The sequence below is a fragment of the Thamnophis sirtalis genome, unplaced genomic scaffold, assembly GCF_051295495.1.
Source record: "Thamnophis sirtalis isolate CommonGarterSnake01/CBP01778 unplaced genomic scaffold, rThaSir2_p1.2 scaffold_13, whole genome shotgun sequence".
Taxonomy (NCBI): Eukaryota; Metazoa; Chordata; class Lepidosauria; order Squamata; family Natricidae; genus Thamnophis; species Thamnophis sirtalis.
The window spans coordinates 28,112,884-28,134,170 of record NW_028261393.1 but is presented as its reverse complement, the minus strand read 5'-3'; the positions used below and the strand labels follow the sequence as shown (position 1 = coordinate 28,134,170).

At 42.1% G+C, this 21,287-nt stretch overlaps 1 protein-coding gene across 1 annotated transcript in view; it reads left to right on the top strand.

Annotated features, from left to right (window-relative positions):
• The window catches only part of LOC148043109 (maestro heat-like repeat family member 5), a 43,028-nt gene extending 25,471 nt beyond the window's left edge, over positions 1-17,557 (top strand). The window contains exons 9-24 of the mRNA XM_087728048.1: positions 284-379; positions 532-636; positions 1,230-1,365; positions 2,227-2,342; positions 2,669-2,818; positions 3,347-3,501; positions 4,408-4,555; positions 4,898-5,079; positions 5,314-5,451; positions 6,281-6,395; positions 12,789-12,932; positions 13,500-13,676; positions 14,618-14,683; positions 16,292-16,363; positions 16,679-16,781; positions 17,391-17,557. Coding sequence (XP_087584174.1) covers positions 284-379; positions 532-636; positions 1,230-1,365; positions 2,227-2,342; positions 2,669-2,818; positions 3,347-3,501; positions 4,408-4,555; positions 4,898-5,079; positions 5,314-5,451; positions 6,281-6,395; positions 12,789-12,932; positions 13,500-13,676; positions 14,618-14,683; positions 16,292-16,363; positions 16,679-16,781; positions 17,391-17,557 — 2,070 coding nt within the window. The remainder of the gene's footprint in view (positions 1-283; positions 380-531; positions 637-1,229; positions 1,366-2,226; positions 2,343-2,668; positions 2,819-3,346; positions 3,502-4,407; positions 4,556-4,897; positions 5,080-5,313; positions 5,452-6,280; positions 6,396-12,788; positions 12,933-13,499; positions 13,677-14,617; positions 14,684-16,291; positions 16,364-16,678; positions 16,782-17,390) is intronic.
• Positions 17,558-21,287: the final 3,730 nt, after the last annotated feature.

Below are 21,287 nucleotides of genomic sequence, written 5' to 3'. Positions count from 1 at the left end.
CTAATGTCTCGCTTAGCAGTGGAAATTTTGGTCTCAATTGTGGTGGTAAGATGAGGACTGCCTGTATTTGAATCTCCCAGAACAGTTAAGAAACAAAAACCGGCCCAGCAGAGCTCTGGACTTCAACTGCCAGAATTCCATGGCTGGCTCAGGAAGGTTGGGAGCTGCAGTGCCCCAGTCGTAAAAGGGCCATCAGTTCCCCACCCCTGGATTTCTGCCTCTTCCAGGGGCCGTTCCTTCTTTGACACCCCTCCTTACTTCTGACATTTTCTCCTTTTTTAAGGATTTCTATCATAAGACAGCCACTGCCTGCAACATCATGCTGACCGGATTGCTGTCTGAAGCTCCCAATTTGGATACCCTGCAGGAGATCCTGATGGTAAAGAGAGATCCTTTCTTGGGGTGGGTCGCCCGGTCAGCCAGATGTTCAGGCTGGATTTGGCCCTTCTGTCTCCTTGTGGAGTCTGTGGCTCTTCCAACTGGGAATGACCCATTCCTCCTTTCCTTCTTCTCCTTCGTTTCTCCTGGCAGGCCATAAATCCCTGGATCGACTCTCCCAACAGCCATGAGAGGAAGAGGGCCCTCAAGAGCACCAATCATGTCCTCAAGTTTGTTTCGGACAATGTCAATTTCGACGTAAGTCTCCCTTTAGGATGAGAAGCAAAATGTTTTCAAAGAAAGGAAAACCCCTAAAAAAGTCCAGCTGCCTTTTGGGAAAAGCACTTTTGGGATGTGACCAGGAGGATAAAAGGAGTCCTGCTTGAGCAGAGGGTTGGAGGAGAAGACCTCCATGGCCCCTTCCAGCAACTGCAGTTCTGTCATGCTGTGATACTAAGATTCTATAATTCTCAGGTTCTGTGATTCAAAGATTCTGTGATTCTGAAATTCTCAGGTTCTGTGATTCAAAGATTCTGAGATTCTGTAATTCTCAAGTTCTGTGGTTCAAAGATTCTGAGATTCTGTAATTCTCAGATTCTGTGATTCAAAGATTCTGAGATTCTGTAATTCTCAGGTTCTGTGATTCAAAGATTCTGAGATTCTGTAATTCTCCGATTCTGTGATTCAAAGATTCAAAGATTCAAATATTTGATAATTCTATGATTCTATCATTCTGTGTATCTAAGTTTCTGTGGTTCCGTGGTTCTTATTCCCTGATTTCAGCCGGCTGAAAGCTTCATGAGCCCCCTCCCCTTCTCCTCTTTTCCCTCCTTTCCCCTTCCTTTCTTTAGACCACGGCTGACTTCTCTTTGCTGGGGCAGCTGGTGGCTTTGCTGGCCCTGCACATTGGCGACACCAGCCCAGAGGTTGGCCAGACATCCGCAGAGGCTGCCTACCACCTGCACCACCTCCTCATGAGCAAAATGGGTGAGAACTTTGGGCTCCAAGGGTTGACTTGCTGCAAGAAGAACAGGGATGCCCCCTGCCCAGGAGAGCATTGGGTGGCACAGCCTGTGGCTTAGCCAAGAAACGTTGGGTTGTTGGGCTTGGCAGAGATGCCGGGAATTGGCAGTTGATATTGGCATTTTTCAGGGCCAGGGGCCCTTTTAAGAAGGCGATTCTCACGTTGTGAGTCAGCTAGGGAGGAGGAAGAGGAGGGGGGAGAAGGAGTAATGAAGAGAGAGGCAGGGAGTGAGGAGGAGGAGAGGGAGAAAGGGAGACAGGGAGGAGAAGCAGGAGAAGCAGGAGGAAGAGGAGGAGATAGGAGAGAGAGACAAGGAAAAATGAAGAGAGAGACAAGGAGCAAGGAGGAGAGAAAGAGGGAGAAAGGGAGACAGAGAGGAGGGGGAGAAGAGAGGAGGGGGAGGAAGATGAGAAGGAGGGGAGGAGGAGGTAGTAAGAAAGTAGGGAAGAGAGAGGGAGAGAGGGAAAAGAGTTAGAGGACGAGAAGGACTGTGGGGTCCTTGGTGCTCTCTGAGGTTGGTGGTTTTCTTCTTGACATTTCATGACCCAACGAAGTAACGTCATCAGTACTTGAAGGGAGGGATCTTTTTTCTGTGCTTCCATAAGTATTGATGGCCATCCCCCCTGATGACGTTCCCTAGTTGGGCAATGAAACACCTGCAAGGAAACCCCCCAGGTCAGAAAGCACCAGTGACCCCTCTGGTCGACCCTGAGCTCCAGATCTTCTCTTCTCTTGCAATGACTAAACCAGCCGTCAGATGAAGGAAGTTCCCAGGTTCCAAAGGCCAAAATCTGACCTTGTGGTTTTTTCCCCTCCCTCCCAAGCGAAAGAAATGGACACGAAACAGAAGAACAAAAAGGGGAACGTACATTGGCTGAGGGAGGATTTGTTTCTTTCGGGCTCTTGGATCTTCCACAACAACATCTCCAAAATGGCAAAGGTATGTTTTGGATCAGCCTTTGGCCTGGCTTCCTTTTGCTCCTCCTCCTGATCCGGAGAGCCTCAAAGGAGTCAATCTCACAGAGGGGACGGCATCCTCCCAAGGTTGGGCTTTGGGTACCCCTCCCCCCAATGCCTAGGAGGAAGAAAGAGCAGCTGCCATGTTGGCTTCTTTGACCCCCATCCGAATCCCACCTGATGGAGGACATGGAATAAGGCTGCATCTCTACACGGTGTGCTGTCCCCCAATCTGGGTCAAAGTCTCAAGAGAAGGGCGTCAAAGCTCTAAGGCATCTCTGCATGGTCTCCTTTCCTTCTCTCTGATAGGCCTTTGGGGAACATCTCAGCCCGTTGCAGCTAATGCAGCTGATCTTGAAAACCCTGGAGGCTTTGACCCACTTGGACAAGAACATGTCTCAGTCTGCGGGGCTGCTCCTCAACGCCATCCTGGTGGAGTGTGGCATGGATATTGAGGAAGTAAGAACATTGTAGGGTTTGGAGCAAAAGGGATATAGGAGATTTTGTAGAAAACAAAGACGAGAATGGCTGAGACCTTGTTGGCTCAATGGTGACACTTCTGCTGGTTTTAAGAAGGCTAAGGCTGGATGGGAGGCCACTGAGTGATCTTAGGGCTGTTGAGAAAGTTGTCCAAACCTCCCAGAAGAAGGTAAGGGAAAAACAAAGGAGCCATATTTCTTTCATGAAAAATAACCTTTGGTGAGCCAGTGTGGCAGTGGTGAAGGCTCCAGATGTTTTTATGGCTTTGTCAGCCGCCTTAAGTCGTCATGTGCGAATAGGTGGCAATATAAATCTCCTAAAATAAACCAATAAATAAAATATCACAGGCAGCTGGACAAATCAGGAGTTTTTTTTTAAAATGTAGGGCAAACGTTGATATTGTGGGGGCCAATTTATTTCCCCCAATGAGTGGGAGTTATCATCTCTACTGCATGTCCAATGGAGACCAACACTGAATCTCATCCTCCAATCTCTCTTTTGCCATAGCTACCCATGATATTGAAGGAAATCTACCACCATCTCCCGAATATTACCCACCCAGCAACGAAAGACCTCACCCTCAAGGCCGTATGTCACTTGGCCTCCAAGAGGGTCAACCGAGTTGTGGACATATTGCTGGAATCCTCCGTTAGCTGTGATGGGTAAGAAGAACTTCAAGGAGATGGGCCTCCTGTTGTCTTGGATTCCTCAGAGACTCTCAATCCTTTGCGATGGGGTGAATCTCTGCAGCTTAGGTGGAGGAAGAGGGTGGAGGTTGGTTCTCTAAGCTTCTGCATTGGTTTCCAAATGTTTTGTTACCAGGCAAGGTAACATCTTCAAGTTTAAGGAACGCTAGTGCTGGTGATTTTCTGCCTGTAAGGGCTTGGTGTGGTCAGTAGGTCTTGTGATGGAAAGGTCACATCAAGGGTGGTTTCTTTCAGGTGAGGGTCATATCAAGTGAGGGCCTTGTGATGGGGAGATCAGTAAAGGTCGTGTCAGGTAAGGGTCTTGATGGATGTTTTGATGGGCCATGGGTGTGTCACAGATGAAGTCTTCTAGTGGGAGGTCACGTCAGATGAGGGTCGAGATGGGAATGAACTTTGAAATATATTTTATGACTCTTCTTGTCATATTTGTTAAGTGAATCACTGCAGTTTTCAAGAGGGAAACATGGTCGTTAAGTGAATCTGACTTCCCTAATGAATGTGCTTGTTAGAAGGTCACAAAATGTGATCACTTGACTTGGGGACGGTCATAAATCTGAACCAGTTGTCCAGAAGTCTGAATTTTGGTCAGATGATCCTGAGGATGCTGGAAAGTGTGAAAATTGGGAATAAGTTGCTTTTTCAATGCCGTTGTTCCTTTGAATGGCTCCTGGAGAAATGGTTGTAAGTTGAGAACTACCTGTGTATATATATTTTTCTGGCATGAGAGCCATTCATTTGGCCTTTGGTTTTCCAATCCTTCCTTCCGTTGGGGGGGCGGGTTCATCTCTCTGGCTGGCCCTCTCTTCTGAAATGGGGAAAGGATCTGATTCCCCCCCCCAATCTGTTTCTCCCCCTCCACAGAAATGCCAGGGAGATTTGGGGGGCACTGGCTGCAGACCCTTATGCCAACGTCAAGATCATGAAGCCCCTCATGAAAAGGCTTCAGGACCAAGACCCTAGCACCGAAGCCCTCGCAAGGAGGAACAGCAAGTCCGTCATGCCCATTGCAGTAAGCCCTCCACTCCCTCTTTCCTTGGATCTAGAGGTGGGGATCACCTAAGGGAAGAGGGAGGCAGTGGGAAAACTGCTGGGGCTAAAATTGGAGCATCATTTGGCATAAGCCCCCCCTCCTTTTTAGGTGGAGGCAGGTGTTTCTCTTCCTGGGTTCAATGAGAAAGTATCTGTCGAACAAAACTCATTGGCAACAGGAAGGGCATCTGGCCAGTAAACACTTGGCTCCTTTCAGTTGGCCAGGCTCCACCCCGCAAGGGCTTCTGGGGAAGAGGAAGAAGGTGAGGAATCTAAGTAACCTGGGGAGCCCAAGGTGACTCTTCCTTTATCCCATTTCTAGGCCACCAACGCCCTCTGTTTCCTCCTGTCCCTCCCGAATGCTGCTGAGCTGCTTGACAACAAATTCTCCAACCTGCTCCTCGCCCTGGTCATGCAGCTGTACTTCCTCCTGGGAGCCAGCAAGAGTGGATGCAAGAGGTCCAGCAGAGTCATGGACCTTTCAGAACAGATCAACCTCTTGAGGTAAGGAATCTCCTGGGACCAATCTGGATCCTACTGGATATCACTGGAGGGGGAAGAAATAAAGGGAGGCTGATTTGCTGTTGTGTTTTGTGGTTGCTGCACAAGCTGCCAAATGAAACCTGGACCTCTCCAGAAGGGCAGCAGGAGGCTGGTTGGCGTCAGGGGAAGCCTGGTCTTTTCAGGGGGCATCAGCCGAAGCATTCGCACCAACTCTTCTCCCTTCCTTTGATTTAGCACGGCAGTGCAGGCGATCAAAAACCTCATCCTGTCTGCCGGATACAAAGAGGAATACAAAGATTTGGGGACGCTGGGATGCTGGGAGATGCTCTTGAGCCCAGATAGTCTGTTTGAGGCCATTTTCCACCTGGTCCGGTAAGAACTTCAGAGTCCAAAGAACTTGGCTACGAGTGGCACTGGGTGAGAGAGGGAGGGGAGCCGGCTGAGGGAGAAGAGGAAAAAGAGGCAGAGAGAGAGAAAGTGAGGGAGAGGGAGAAGAGGGAGGGAAGGGGGTGGAAGATAGAGAGAGAGAGGAAGAGTGAGGGTGAAAGAGGGAAGGTGGGGCAGAGGGAGAGGAGGAAGAAGAGGCAGAGAGAGAGAAAGTGAGGGTGGGGAGGGAGAGGGAAGGGGGAGGGAGAGGGAAAGAGAGGAAGAGGGAGGGTTAGATAGAGGAAAAGGAGAGAGGAAGGGAGAAAGAGAGTGAAAGAGAGGGGGAGGGAGGGCAGAAGGAGAGGAAGAAGAGGAGGCACAGAGAGAAAGAGAAAGAAAGGGGGGTTGAGAGGGAGGAAAGAGAGAGAGAGGGAAGGGGAGATAGAGGAGAGGAGAGGGAGGGAAGGGAAAGAGCAAAAGAGAGGGAGGCGGAGGGGGAGAAAGAGGGAGACAGAAAAGGAGAGAGTGAATGAGAGGGAGACAAAGAAAGGAGAGGGAGAGAGGAAGAGGAAGGAGGGAGAAAAAGAGAAAGAGAGGAAATGTCAGAGGGAGACAAAAGGAGAGAGAGAATGAGATGTAGAGGGAGGGAGGGAAGGAGAGGGAAGAGGAGGGAGAGAAAGACAGAGAAAGAGAGGGAGGGTGAGAAATTCTGTAAATGGACTAATTCATTGAGTAATTCATTTATCCATAATTCATATAATCATTTCTCTAGCTTGGTGATTTTCTCCTTACTCACCAGCTGATCTTATCTGATTTCTCCCTATTTAATCTTTAGGAAACTGTTCACCTACTCTAAAGTGGAGCTGAAGATGATGTTCAAACATGCCAACACCTACCTGAACCGTCCCGACTTAAGGGAGAAGACAATTGGCATGGTGTTCCTCTCGGAGGTAAGGATGCATCACAACATTGTGGCGCTCCAGGAAAGTTGTGCAGGGTTCAGGGGGACTTTATGATTAGGAAGTTGAAGTTGTGGGGGCTCCATCACTGGAGGCCTTGAAGAAGAGACTGGACAGCCATTTGTCTGACATAGTAGATGGTCTCCTGCTTGGTCAAGGGGTTGAACTAGAATACCTCCAAGGTATCCTCTTATTCTGTTAATTGGTGGAATTGGAGGGAGGGAAGGAGGAAGGAAGATTCAATGACCCCAAATTCCATTTCTTCTTTGCATTATAGACAGTTTTGTATTGCCATTCTGTAGTCCTCGACATAAGACCGTCATAGAACCTCCAGTGGTCACTAAGTGATTGCAGAAGCCCTTAAGCCAATGCTGTGGTCATACACTTAGGATAAACCAGATATTTCAGTGATTTTCTTCTACAGGTTGTCCTCGACTTATGACCACAACTGAGCCACAAATTTCTGTTGCTCAGTGAAATAGGCCCCAAGCACGTTTTGTCCCAATTTACCACCTCCTTTGCCACAGTTGTTAAGTGAATTGCTGCAGTTAAGTTAGTCACATGGTTGTTAAGTGAATCTGGTTCCCCCATTGACTTGGCTTATCAAGCGGTCACAAAACAGATCACGTAACCTCAAAACACTGCGACCGTGAGCATGTGAAGCTGACATCGCAACGATATGATGTGCAATCCCGCCGTCAATATGTCTGCCACTGGACGGTCCTTTTGGACCTAAACTGTCCCATAGAGACGGTGATAGAGAAGGGCACATCCTGCTGATCCCAGGGACATCGCAAAGTTCCTGGCAGATCCTTTTTTCCGATCACAGAGAAGCAGCCATTGAAGCTGCTGAAAGTTGGTACAGCTCCAGAACAGAAGGAAAGCGGGAGAGAAAGTGTGTCGAATTAGTGAGATAAATTTTATTATTAGAGAAGAGAACACCCAAAAAGATCAAAAGTAAAGTTAAAATTGAAGACAGAAGAGGTTAAACTGCGAGAGTAAGCCTGAGTCAAACTTAGTGTGTCCTTTAATCTTTTTTAAATATATTTTTATTATTTTTACATTCAAAGCAATGCAGTACCGCAAAGTCAAAGTGACCATACATTCACACTATATACAGCTAGTCTCAACCATTAACAATTAGCCTACTTAATACATTGTGTATCCTTCTGTCCAATCACAAAATATACAGTTTGTTCCAGTCTTGTCACCTTGTCTTATACCAATTATAAAATCTGTTCCAGACTTCAAAATATTCTGATTCCCCTTTATTTTTAAGTTCAAGAGTGAGCCTATCTGCTCCCACACAGGCCAACACTTTTCTGATTATATCTCACTCTGATGTGTATTTTCTTTTTTCCAATATTGTGCATAAGTTATGCATGCAGCAGTTAGTACATGTAAATTAGATAAAGTGTATGTTTCTTAAACCCCTCCCGTATTATACCTAGGAGAAAAATTTCTGGTTTATACAAGATTTGGTCTCCCACCATTTGTTCTAACCATGATTGAATCATTTTCCAATATTTTTTTGCCTCATTGCACGTCCACAACATATGATAAAAAGTGCCTGGTGTTATTTTTACACTTCCAACAATTTGGGACCAGATTTTTAAACATTTTGGAGAGCCATGCTGTCGGGGAGATGCCATCTGTAGAACATCTTATAAAGATTTTCTTTATAAGCTGTAGCCATTGTTAGTTTCTGATTGTATCCAAAGTTTTTCCCACTTAGCCAATTCCACATTATAACTGAAATTTTTCACCCAGGCGACTATAGTTTCTTTGACATGTTCCTCCTCTAGCTTATACTCCAACAAAAATCTATCTACACTTTGATCAGCCTGTTTTCTGTCTGTATCAAAAGTTTATCTAATATTGTGTAATCTTTGGCAATAGCTTCCTTCTTCCTACCCTGTGCAAACCTTGATTGTATCTGTAATTCTGAATCTTCAATTTCTCCAAGTTACCAGTATGCCCTCCGGCATCAGCCATCTGGTTAATTTCGTATTTATTCAGCACAGATGTTAAAAATTCATATGGCCTTCTTAGTTCTCTGATTCTCCTCGGTACCTGTTTTAAGACTGTTAGTTGTCATTGATTGTGTATTATTGGATCGTCTCTTGTTCTATTCAGCACCTCATTGCGTATTGATTTTTTAGCGAACTTTACATGGACTTCCCTCAGGAGATTGTTCTTTTTTGCGAGTTTGTCTGAATTCTATATGTCTTATCGATCTCACTTGCCATCTCATCCTTTCCTATTCCCAAAGCCTTTGCCATAAGGTCTGCCATCATGTCTGATAAATCCTCGACTTTTTCTTCCTTTACATTCTTAAATCGTAGAAATTGGGCCGCTTTCTCTGACTCTAATGTGAGGACCATTAACTCAAGTTCTTTGTTTGCCTGGATCAGCCTAGAACTCAGCTCCTCCATTTTCCCCCCTCATTCTCCAACTTTCCTTCTATTACATTTTGTTCGTGTTTATTGATCTGTTCCTGGAACTTCTCAAATTTATCATCCATCTTCTGCATCCTCTCCTTTAGTTCTCCAGTATCATTTCTTATTTCTCTAATATCCTTTTCAGTTCTTCGTCATTTTTAGCCATTGCCCCTTGCATAGTCGGTAATATCATCTGAAGCTCCTTAGTTGAAATGGATCTTTCTCTCTGGAGCATATCCTCTGATGAGCTTTTGTTTGAAGGGCTGGCAGCTGCTAGAGATGGCTGGGGTGCTGGCTTCCTCCCCGTGCCAATTTTTGTTAGATTTGTAGTGCTTGTCATTTTTTGGAAGAATTGAATCCCTAATTTAGTTATTTTCCAGAACTCCCACTTTCTTCTCTCCTTCGTAACTTTCTCCAGTCCTTCCTTCCTTCCTTCCTCCTTCCTTCCTTCCTTCCTTCCTTCATTCATTCATTCATTCATTCCTCTCCCTCTCCTCCCTTTCCCTCTCCTTTTCCCTCTTCCTCTAAAAAATCAATTTTAAGGAGTATTAAGGGGTGGTATACTCTATATATCAATAGATTCATATATTATATGAAAACAAATATCATAGGATAGAAAGAATGAGAGAGACTTATTAATTTACCTCTATGTTGGACATAGCGGCAGGGCGGCCAAAAGCCGCTTTCTTTCTTTTTGCCTCACCAGCCATAAACCTCACTGCATGTCACTGAATCAAACCATCTCCTTAGTTAATCAATACTAATGCCAATAGTATCAAAAAATGATGGAATTAATAATCTTATAGCAATAACAATACCAATGACAATAACAATATATTCCTTTGATAGTAGTATTATAACATTAATTCCTATTCTTTAAGTTCAACCTTACATATGACCCTCCTGAATTAAATAATTATATAAATATTCTGAGTCCTTTGGTCCAGTAAATCTTCTTTCTCTCTCTCCGATTATTTCTTTTAGTAATGTCCAAAGATTAACATCAATATTCTCCAATAGTCAGGTCTCTTGTTATCCAAGGGGTATAGTCACCAAAAGTTCTGTTTTGTCTTAATGTATACTACGGGGTGGGGGGGAATTCCACATTTCACCAGTAGATGTCACTCTTCCACAAGCTAACCAGATACAGACTAACAAGAAACAGACTTGACAAAATGCACTGCTATGAGTCAGCTTTTTTTCTTCTTTAAACCTTCTTCAAACCTTCAATAGTTAACTCATTCCCCCCTGAAGGCATCCATGTAATCAGAGTTATTTACAGCTGGCCTTTGTTGTGTTAACTAATTAAGTTTAGATTCAGCTCTTCAGACAGTTCAGAGAAGAAAAGAAAAAAGTCTCCAGCCTTCACTCACTCGCCGCTATAAAGGGGGGGTGGGATAGAAAAAAAACAACCACCCCACTCCTTAATCTTAATCTTTTGAGCTGTTTTGGAATAAAAATACCTTCCTCCAAGATCAGGAATCTGTTAAACCACTCGCGACTCCTGCAGCTTCTCGCTTACTTTGAACTGCTGTCAGCACTCTGGGATGGCCTTTATAGATCGCCCTCTTCCACACCCGAAGTTATGAAGGAAATTTCAAGCGCAGACCATGAACTGCCATCCGATGGTCCACAGGTGGGTTCCTACCAGTTCGCACCTATTTGGTAGAACCGGTTCGTCAAATCTACCGAACCGGTTAGAAGAGGTTCCACCAGTGGACCCGGAAAGCAGGCCACACCTACAGAAGAGGTTCCAAAAATATTTGAAACCACCACTGGTCCTTGGATATGATTATTCTACACTATCATGCTCCTATTTATAAAACCCAGTGCCTCTGTGAAAGGTAAGGATGACCACTGTGTTTGTGGTGCAATCAGAACATTGCGTGTGTTGAAGTTGTTTTAACGCAAACCAAAGATGCCTTTTAAAAAACAAGTTTACATCATATTCTTATGCATGCCAGTGCTGTGTATGAGGTAATTTAAGGTGGTTCTGACAAGTGTCGATGGCATCTTCATATCCGGTCACATGGGCAGCAAGCCACTCCCATTAAGGAGGCCACACCCATAGAGTAGGTTCAAACAATTTTTGAAACCCACCACTGCTATGGTCGTGCCAAACCAACCTTCTCTTCAGTCTTCCCTACAGGAAATCTTCGGTTACAAAAGTCTTTCCATAAACCCCTCCAGATCCAGCTGCTCTTCATGCAGCTCTCCGTTCAAGCAGCCATTCGTGCTGTTAGCTAGCCCCGCCCCCTCTGTTCTTTAATCTTTTTATTGATGGAATTTTTTCAAACGCTTTTTACTTTTTAAACTGGACCGGTTGTTTTTTTCTTATTCTTCTTCTACTTTCTTTTTCTATTTTCAATTCTCTAGTGCATATTCTTTTTAAGAACTTTTCTTTTTCTCCTGAAGTTTGGAATATAAAGAGGGGAGTAAAAGTAGAAGAAAAAGAGGTTACACTGCCACTTAGAGGCTTGGAGGCTTGGAAACATTGTTTTTCTTTTTTTTTTCTTTGAACATTTGATTTACATTTCAAGGTCTCTGAGCTTGTTTATTGAAAATGATAGTCGGATGAGCATGGATTGTTTATACAGGTGCTCCCCTGGGATACTATCAGTAGCTGGACTGGAGTAAAAAGAAAGCCTTGAAAGAGAGAAGAATTGCAGTGAACTTGTTCGGAACTTAATAAAAAAGCCTTGGATTCTATATAGTGGCAGTGTATACTATCTGGAGGAATGTTGCAACATGAAAAAAAAAGAAAGAAAGAGAATGCAGAATATTGAACAAAGAACAGACAAAATTGAAGAAAAAGATGAACAAAGAGATAAGAAAATTGGTGATATTGACAGGAGATTGAGGATGGAAAAGACAAGAGTGGAATATTGTTATGGGAGATTGATAGATCAGAATTCCAGAATATAGGGGGAAAAAAGGGAAAAAAATGGACAGCTCTAATGTTAGAAATTTTGGCAGAAGCATCGGTAATAACCAAAGGGAAGTTGATGGAAGGAACAGACGAGGGGTTTCAAGTCTTTACAAGACATGCAATGAAAAACAAGTTGCCAAGAGAAGTCCATATAAGATCTACCAAGAAAGCAATTAGAACACAAATACTACAAATGCCAAGAGATATAAGATTTCACAACTATTGAAAGGATACAGGATGATGTAATGAAGTGCTATAATAAAAACTAATTTAAATTTAGTTAGAATATTACGCATAAAATGAAGTAATAATAGTTATAGTCAAATGAATGATTAATAATGAAATTCTATAGAAATTGTAAGTGAGGACTATGGAGAGGATGCATGAAAGTTTTGTAACCAAAGATAAATAATTTTATATAGAATACAATGCAAAGATGTAATATTACTGGATGGTTTTAGGATGATGTAATGAAATGTCATAATATAAATCTATTCTAAATTTAGAATATCTCACATAAAAGGAAGTAATAATAATTATAGTCAAATAAATGTTAAATAATTATAATTTTTGTATACATATATATTAGATTGATAATATGAGATTCTATATAAATTGCAAGTGAAGACTATGATGAGGAGGCACAGGAGATTTGTGACCAATTGACATACTGTATGTAACTGAAGGATGGTTTTTATGTTATATGTTTATTTTGTTTGTTTAAAAAGAAAAAAAGAAAAAAAAGAAAAAAAGAAACACTGTGACCATCATAAATATGGACCGTCAAGTACCCAATTTTTGATCAGGTGACAGTGATCAATGGTCATGAGTCTGAAAAATGGAGTTGTCCCTTTTGTCAGTGCCGTGGTGACTTTCCGCAGTCACTAAATGAGAACTGTCTTTTCTTTTCTTCTCCCCGTAATGGCTGAATGTCACATCTCTTCATAGAGGCTTTGAGGAAAGTTCCCTTCCTTTGCTTTGTTAATAATCCGTCACTCCACTCTTTTTCCCCAGCTTCTCTATCACCCGGAGCTTGGACACTACTTTATCATGCAGGACATCCTCAATGTCCTCCAAAAATGGATGGCTCAGCCATATCCCCTCATCCAAATATTTGCTATTCGTGGTCTGGGGTATCTTCTCCATCACCCCTTTGAGGTAAGAGATGGGGGGCAGGAAGTGAGGGACTTTCAAGGGAGCAGCAGGTGTGACCTCACTCTCTAGGAAGTCTACAAGGCTAGAAAGGGTAGAAGGAGGAGAAGAAGACAACCACCAGAAAGAGGATGCCCTCAGCTACAGTAGCGTCTCTTCTAAAAAGATGGGGGCATCCCTGAAAGATCTGAAGGATCAATTTGGAGACAGATCCTCTTGGAGGACATCTAAAGCAGAACAAGAATCAATGGTTGGAAACTAATCAAGGAGAGAAGCAACCTAGATCTCAGGAGAAATTTCCTGACACTGAGAACAATTAACCACTGGAATGACTTGCCTCCAGAGGTTGTGGGTGCTCCAACACTGGAGGCTTTCAAGAAGAGACTGGACAACCATTTGTCCAGAATAGTGTAGGGTCTCCTGCTGAGCAGGGGGTTGGACTAGATGACCTCCAAGTTACTTTTCAACCCTGTTATTCTATCTTCTGTGGGCTTCTATATGTTTGTCATTCGTAGACTCAGAGAACGCCAGTGACGATGTTTAATCGCTCCCTTCTTTTCCTCCTTCCTTCAGAATACGGTGTTAGAGCCGGTGCTAGTCCATGTGGTCAACTGTGCTTGTCACCCAGATAAATCTGTGGCAAAGGAATCACTGCGGACGCTTCAGTTCCTTTTCCGGCATCTGAAAGTTCAAACCTATGGATGGAAAGCTGTCAATCTTATTCCGGTCCTGGGGAAGTATTTTGCTGATGTACGTCAACCAAATCACAACAAACTAATCCACCCCCCACCCCCCACTCTCTCTTCCTCTCCCTCGCTCCCTCCCTTCTCTCTTTTTCTCCCATAAAGATTGCCTGGGTACGATCTGAAAAATTTTAATCTTATTGAAAAGGCTGAGAAACAGTTCAGCAACAACTGTGTTGTTCTCATCTAAAAGAGTGTGTGAGCTTCCAGATGATCATTGAGCTCTTCCAGAGAGCTGGAGAAGTGCCAGATGAGGTGGAAGAGAATGAAGGTTGCCACTCTCTTCAGCTTCACCAAACCACCATCAATCACTCTCCATATTTATTAAAAATCCAGATTGGTGTTGCTTGATCTCAGACACTTTAAGGTGTATAGATTTCAACTCTGCTGGCCTGAGAACTCCAGAGGTTGAAGTCCCCACAAAGCTGCTGAGATTGGGAAACTCTGGTCTCCATCAGTATTTCTCCCTCTTGGCAACTTGAAGAGGTGAGGACTTCAACTCCCAGAACTCTCCAGGCAGCGTACTGCAGTTGGAGTCCTCACATCTGAAGGCTGCAAAGATGGTAAAACAACCCCTCAATCACCACCAGAGAGGTTGGTCTGCAAGCCTTTTAAACCCATGGCCAAACATTGGCATGGTCTTGCCTAGAGAAAACGTTGCCAGACTCCCCTTCCCTTGTCTCGTGAGTGGGAAACTGAGGCAGATCAGATGAAGAGGATGGGAGTTATGAAGGCTTTTATTGTTGGTTTAGTGGATCCCTCCCTGCCTTTCTCTTTAAGGAAACAAAGGAGAATCAAATGTGAGATGTTTTCTCACCTGAAATTTCTGCTCTCAGATTTTGCTCAGCTGACTGTTGTGTGTGTTGCAGTTTGTTATTCTAGGTTCTCACAAAACCTCCCACTTCCTAAATGCTATTGGAGGGACTGACACATTTCTCTTCCTTGTAGGAGGACACCGAGTTGCGCAACACCTCCATCACCCTTTTTGGCCTGGTCTTAAAAGGGGTCAAGGAGGCAGAGGGGAATCTGACCAAATCCATCCTGCGCAACCTGATTCCTCTCATAATCCAGTTGGCTAATAGGTGGACCCAAGAGGTGAGTTGAAGGGTGGGGCCAACTAAGTTCCTGCTCTCTTCATGCTCCCTTCTCCATGAGACCACGCTGTACCCCCATCTTCACTCAGAGCAATGTGGTTGCATCATGTGGACCCTCTGGAAAAGACAAAGAAATTCTGCAATCCTGAAGTTGTGAGGTTTTTGGTGCTCTCTGAACCTGGTTGTTTTCTTGCAGGCCTTTATGGACCCAACTAGGTGACAGCATCAGTAGGTTGGAGGGGAGGGTTTGATCTCTGCTTAATGCTCAATCATTTTGATGTGGGTGTAGGTTTTCTGTTGGGTTGTTCTTGGATTAGGGGACTGTTTTCTGCTTGATGGTTTGCCTGGTACCAATAGAAGAGAATCAGGGTTAAATTGTGGGGAATTATGGCCTTCAGGGGCCCCTTGCCCTGCCATAGCTTCCTCCTGGGGTGGCTCATCCCCTTTCCCATCCCTGAGCAAGGAGAAGGCTGGGTTTTTTCTGCAGAAGATGGACAACCTCAGAACCGGCTCCTCTGATGCCTCATTTCCTCCCTTGACACAGATCTCCAGGAACACCCTGACCTCCTGCGTCTCCTTTATGAAGTGGGAGAAAGTTCCAGAGAATTTGTTTGACTACGAGATTTACACTAGTCTCCAGAGCATGTATTCCAGCATCTGCTCGGAGGTGGTAAGTAGGAGCCTAGCTCGTGCCTTTTCTTCCAGATTAGAGTATAATATATTTTCTTTTTCTCCTGCCTTTCTCCTTTTGATAAATCATTCAAGATGGTGGAGGTCCCTAATGCTTCTCCTCCCACTCCTCCGATTTCCTTCCCAACAATCCTGAGAGGTGGGCTGCCCTGAGGGAGAGGGACTGGACCAAAGTCACCCAGCCAGCTTTCTTGCCTAAGGGCAGGACTAGAACTCCCCAAGTCATCCAGGAGGCTTTCATGAGAAAGGTGGGACTCACAGGCTCCTGGTTTGTTTGCCTGATGCCTCAACCACTAGACTAAACTGGCTAGAGGGATTCTTCTTGGGTTGTTGCTCCCTTGGGAACACCAGAGGTTCCATGCCACCATGAGGACTAGAAACCTTGCTGATCTGTTGGTTTGAGGATCAGAAATGGTAGTTTGTGGAAAAGGGAAATTACGATGTAAAGAGGGCAAAACATAAATGCATTTATAAGATCAGAAGCCATTTCCTTATCATCTTTCTTTCCCTTTTCTTTTTCTATTCTTTTTTCACTATCTACGATTTTTCTTTATTTTCCTTTATGGTTTTAACTTGGATAAATTTAATTTAATTTAAAATTGTCTTTAATAACATAAATGTGTCTGTCTGTCTGTCTGTGTGTATAACATAATACAATATAAAACTGTATTATACTAATACTTACAATATACTATACTATATAATATAATATTATATTGTATTGCATTGTATAATAGTCCAGTCTAGTCCAGTCCAGTCAAGTCTGTTAAGTAAGCTCCCCAGTTGCAAAACTTACAATAGCTCACGCTGATCACTATACGACACTTCTAACAGCCAGCTTCCAAACACTGAGATCAGATCAGCATCTAACAGTGATTCTGGCTCCATCTTATGGCCGCTTGAGGAAACAGCAACCAATCACATTTACAGCATTATTTAAAGAAACAGGTACAGCATTGTTACATGATTTATATATTGCCAACCCAACTGCTAGATTATATGCCTAACAAAATCCAATATAATATAATAATATTGTTTAGTATAATAAAATATAGTATAGTATAACAATCTTATAGTTTAAAGTACAATACGATACGATACAGTATAATAAAATTTAATATGTTATGGAAGACCTTGTTGAGGACATGAGGACTAGAAACCTTAGAAAGAAAAAAAGAGGAAGCTACAGAGTTAATTGCCTTGTTTGTGGCCATGTGTTCCTCAGATCAATCGATGCAAGGAAAACCTGCCGGAAATGTTGGAGCAGATGCTGGAATTCCTGAAGAGCCAGAATTCTTCATCCCGAGAGGCAGCTGCTCTCTTAATTGGTAACCCCAAATGCAAACTTTGGAAGGAGGGGAGGAAAAACCAGGGCAGGCGGGCGGCCTAAGGCCAGGCATGCTGACCATTATCTCTCTCACACACACAAACACACGGCCCCGTTTCTTAAGGGTATCACTGTGGTTGTTAAGTGAGTCACGTGGTTGTTAAGTGAATCGGGCTTCCCTCCGGAGTTTGCTCGCCTGAAGGTTGCAAAAAGTGATCAGGTGACCCCCCCAAGACTCTGCAACCATCATAAATATGAGTCGTATGAAATTCTTTCCATCCGATCTCTAAACAGACCCAATTCCTGGGACCATCCCGTAGCGACTCTTCCAAATATAAACAAAATAATTCTGTATTTTCTTTCTTGAATCAGTCTATTTAGCCATCTCTGCCAACTCCACCAACCTTTTCTTTGCATGTGTCTAGGCTGCTGCGCACAATACATGAAACGGAATGTGGTGACTTCCAAACAAATCAAAGAAGTTTTCCTGGGTGAGTTTCAAAGTTCCCTCGCTTGAAGCGGAGACTTTCTCTCCAGAAGCTCTGTCGCTGATCAGAGTTGGTTCTCAAGGTGGATCCTGGAAATCATTTCTTTTCTGGATTCCTTCCAGGTCTCCGGGATCTGCAAGAGGATCGCGAAGCCTCCGTGGCTCAGGCTGCAGCTGAGTCCATGGAAGTAATCTTCCGGCAGTGCGGCCATCGGATCAACCCTGATCTCATTAGTACCAAGCTCCTCTCCAAAGCCATACGGAATTTCTCCGCGACCAAACTGTCATAGTTAAATAGTTTAATCCTTTACTTTATTGTCTTGGCACCCCATACAACAAAGTTGTGCCATAATTCCATAAATTAGAGAAATTACAATTTGACATAATCTGTCTGCAAGAAGTACATATCCAAAAGAAATATGAACATTTATTAACTCAACCAAAGCTTGGGAAAATGTTTTCATCATTGGCAAACTGCAAGAAAAGAGGAGTGGTCTTTTATATTAAAGGCAACATCCCAGCAAAAGTAGTTTATGCAGAGGAAGAGGGAAGAATTTTCATGGTGGAAATTATGGATACCAAAAGACACTCCTAATTGGAATCTACGCCCCCAATGAAAAACAAGATGAATTTTACAAAAAACTACACAAAACAGTTTTGGAACTAGACTATGCTGATATTTGTATGATGGGAGACTTTAATGGCATTGTGAATCAAAATATGGACTATAAAACATATAAAACAAAAAAATTAAATAGGAAGCCTCTGCCGAAATCTTTTTTTAGGATGACAGATGAAGGAAATCTAAAAGATATATGGAGAGAAAGAAATGCTAAAAAAGAACAATATACTTTCTACTCAAACAGACATTCTTCATTCTCTAGAAAAGATATGATATGGGTCTCAGCGGAGTTGAGCGCCAACATAAAAGAAATTGAGATTGGAGCAAGTACCTGGGCGGACCACAATCCAATTTTAATTAAATGGAAAGGCCAAAGGGCAAGACCTAGATGGACACTAAATAACACTATATTGAAAGAAAAAGAATTTGTACAAAAAATGGAAAAAGAACTAGTCCTTTTCCTTAAAGAAAATAGGAAAGAAGATACGTTGTTGCAGAATCTCTGGGATTCAATGAAGGCTGTTATCAGAGGTTTGACAATAGACTACACAAGGAAGAGAAACTCAAAGAAAAGACAAATGCATAAAGCTCTAGACAATGACTATAAAACACTTGAAAGAGAACTACAGAGAGCACCACAAAAAAAAGATGTCAAAATAAAAATGGACATAATTAAACACAAAATGGACCTATTAGAAAAGGAAGAACTGGCACAAAAAATCAGAGGTGCCAAACAGAATTATTTTGAAAACGCGAACAAGCCAGGCAGGTGGTTGGCATATAAGATGAAAAAAGAGAGAGAAACAAAGAAAATACTTCAACTAAGAGATAAACAAGGAGAAATTCAGTATGGAAATACCGGGGGGGGAAATATTATACAAGACTATTATGCTAAACTCTATGAACAAGAGAAGGTGGAGGAGAGACGAGTTAAAAAGTACCAACAAGATGCCAATCTCCCCCAGGTACCAGACAAAACTAGAATAATGTTAGAAAGTAAAATAACAATGGTGGAGCTAACAGAGGCACTTAAAAAACAAAACAATGGGAAAGCTCCAGGACCAGATGGACTACCTGTAGAATTCTACAGAACATTTGAAGAAACATTGACCCTCCCACTCCTACAAGTCATGAATGAAGTGATGTCTGAGAGCAAAATACCGAAGTCATGGTCAGAAGCGTATATTACACTACTCCCCAAGGAAGAGACTGATTTAACACAAATCAAGAATTATAGACCAATCTCTTTATTAAATTCAGATTACAAGCTATTTGCATCTATACTAGCTGAGAGACTTAAAAAATATTTAAATGGCTTCATCCACTCAGATCAAAATGGCTTTTTACCTAAAAGACAAATTAAAGACAATATGAGAATGATTTTGAATACCTTGGAATACTATGAGGCCCATCCTGAAAAACAAATGGCATTGATGTTCCTCGATGCGCAGAAGGCCTTTGACAATGTGAATTGGCAATTTATGTTTTTGCAACTGGAGCAGATGAATTTTGGCAAGAAATTTACTCAAACTATACGAATTATATACCAGAAACAAGCAGCAAAGATAATGGTAAATGGAGAACTAACAGATCCGATTGAAATAAAGAGAGGTACAAGACAAGGCTGCCCACTATCACCACTACTCTTTGTCCTAACACTAGAGGTCTTAAACAGAAAGATCAGAGAAGAAGAAGAAATAAGAGGAATGAAAATTAAGAGAGAAGAGTATAAATGACTAGCGTTCGCAGACGACTTAGTCTTTATTCTTGAAGATCCATTAGAAACAGCACCCAAATTGCTAGAAAGAATAGAGGAATATGGAGAAGTAGCAGGCTTGAAAATAAACAAAGATAAAACAAAGATCATGACAAAGAATATCCCAGCAACACAAAAGGAAGAGTTGTCAGAAATGTTGCAGATTCAAAACACAAGTAAGGTTAAATATTTGGGGATATATCTATCACCTAGATGTAGCACTCTTAAAGAGGATAACTATACCAGATTAAAACGACAAATAGCAATTCACTTGGAGAAATGGGAAAATTTGCATTTATCAATGATGGGAAGAATCTCTACAATTAAAATGAACATTCTACCTAGAATTCTATATCTGTTTCAGACAATCCCAATCAGATTGGGTAAGGATTTTTTTCAAGATTTAAATAAAATAGTTTTGAAATTCATTTGGCAAGGGAAAAAAGCTAGAATAAAACTTAAATTACTACAAGATGTTAGATCGAGAGGAGGATTTGGGTTACCTGATTGGGAGCTATACTATCAGGCAACAAATTTGATGTGGATTAAGGAATGGATATTATTAAAAAAACTCTAGATTATTGAATGTAGAAGGTCACGACTTGCTGTTGGGATGGCATGCTTTCTTATGGTATAAGGGTACTAAATCACATGGTTACTTTAGAAGACATTATATAAGGGAGGCGTTGTTGTTAAATTGGGAAAAGGTTAAAAGACTACATTATTTAAAAATTCCAGTCTGGATATCAACAATTGAAGCATTTTCATATCCGATAATATATAAAAAGGAACAAACAGTTAGATATACAGAATTATTGAATACAGAGGGTGAGCTCAAATCTAGTCAAGAGTTGAAACAAGAAGGGATGGAAATGAACTGGTATTCATATGTACAGATACAATCTAGATAGAATGAAGATAGAAAAACTAAAGGTCTTTATAATAAAATGAACGAGTTAGACAAAATTCTAACAGGTACTGATGAAAAAGTAATTAAAAAACTATATGGATATTTATTGGAGTTTAAATTGCATGAAGAACAAGTTAAAGAAACTATGATAGCTTGGGGAAAAAACTTTAGGTATGGGATTGATTTAGAGAATTGGCAGAAATTGTGGTCTCAAAATTACAAAATGACAATGTCTACTGCATATAGAGAAAACTTGTATAAGATGTTTTTTTTTATTTTAAATGTTTTATTCATTTTCATTTTCAATTTTGTACATTCACTTATATACTGAATATTTGCAATAATAATAATATAATAAAAAAACCCAACCTAAACACAACTCATCATAAACCCAACCTGTCGCTTTCATACACCCCTTCTTCTCCCCCTCCAACTTTCCTTTCTCCCTCCAACAATCACCCCTCCTACTTCCCTTTCCCCTCCTATCTTCCTTTCTCGCCTTCCTCACCCTCCTTCCCCTCTCATCCTCCTTACATTCCCTTCTTCCTCCCTCCTTACTTCTCCCTCTTCTTTTCCTCTACTTCTCACTTTGGTGCATTTCTCTATTCATTAATCTATTCAGTTACTAAAAATTGCGCTAAAAAGAAAAGAGAAGGAAAAAAAATAAAAAGAAAAAGAAAAAAAGAGAGAAAAATAAAAAGAAAAGATAAGGAACAACAGTATACAAGTGTA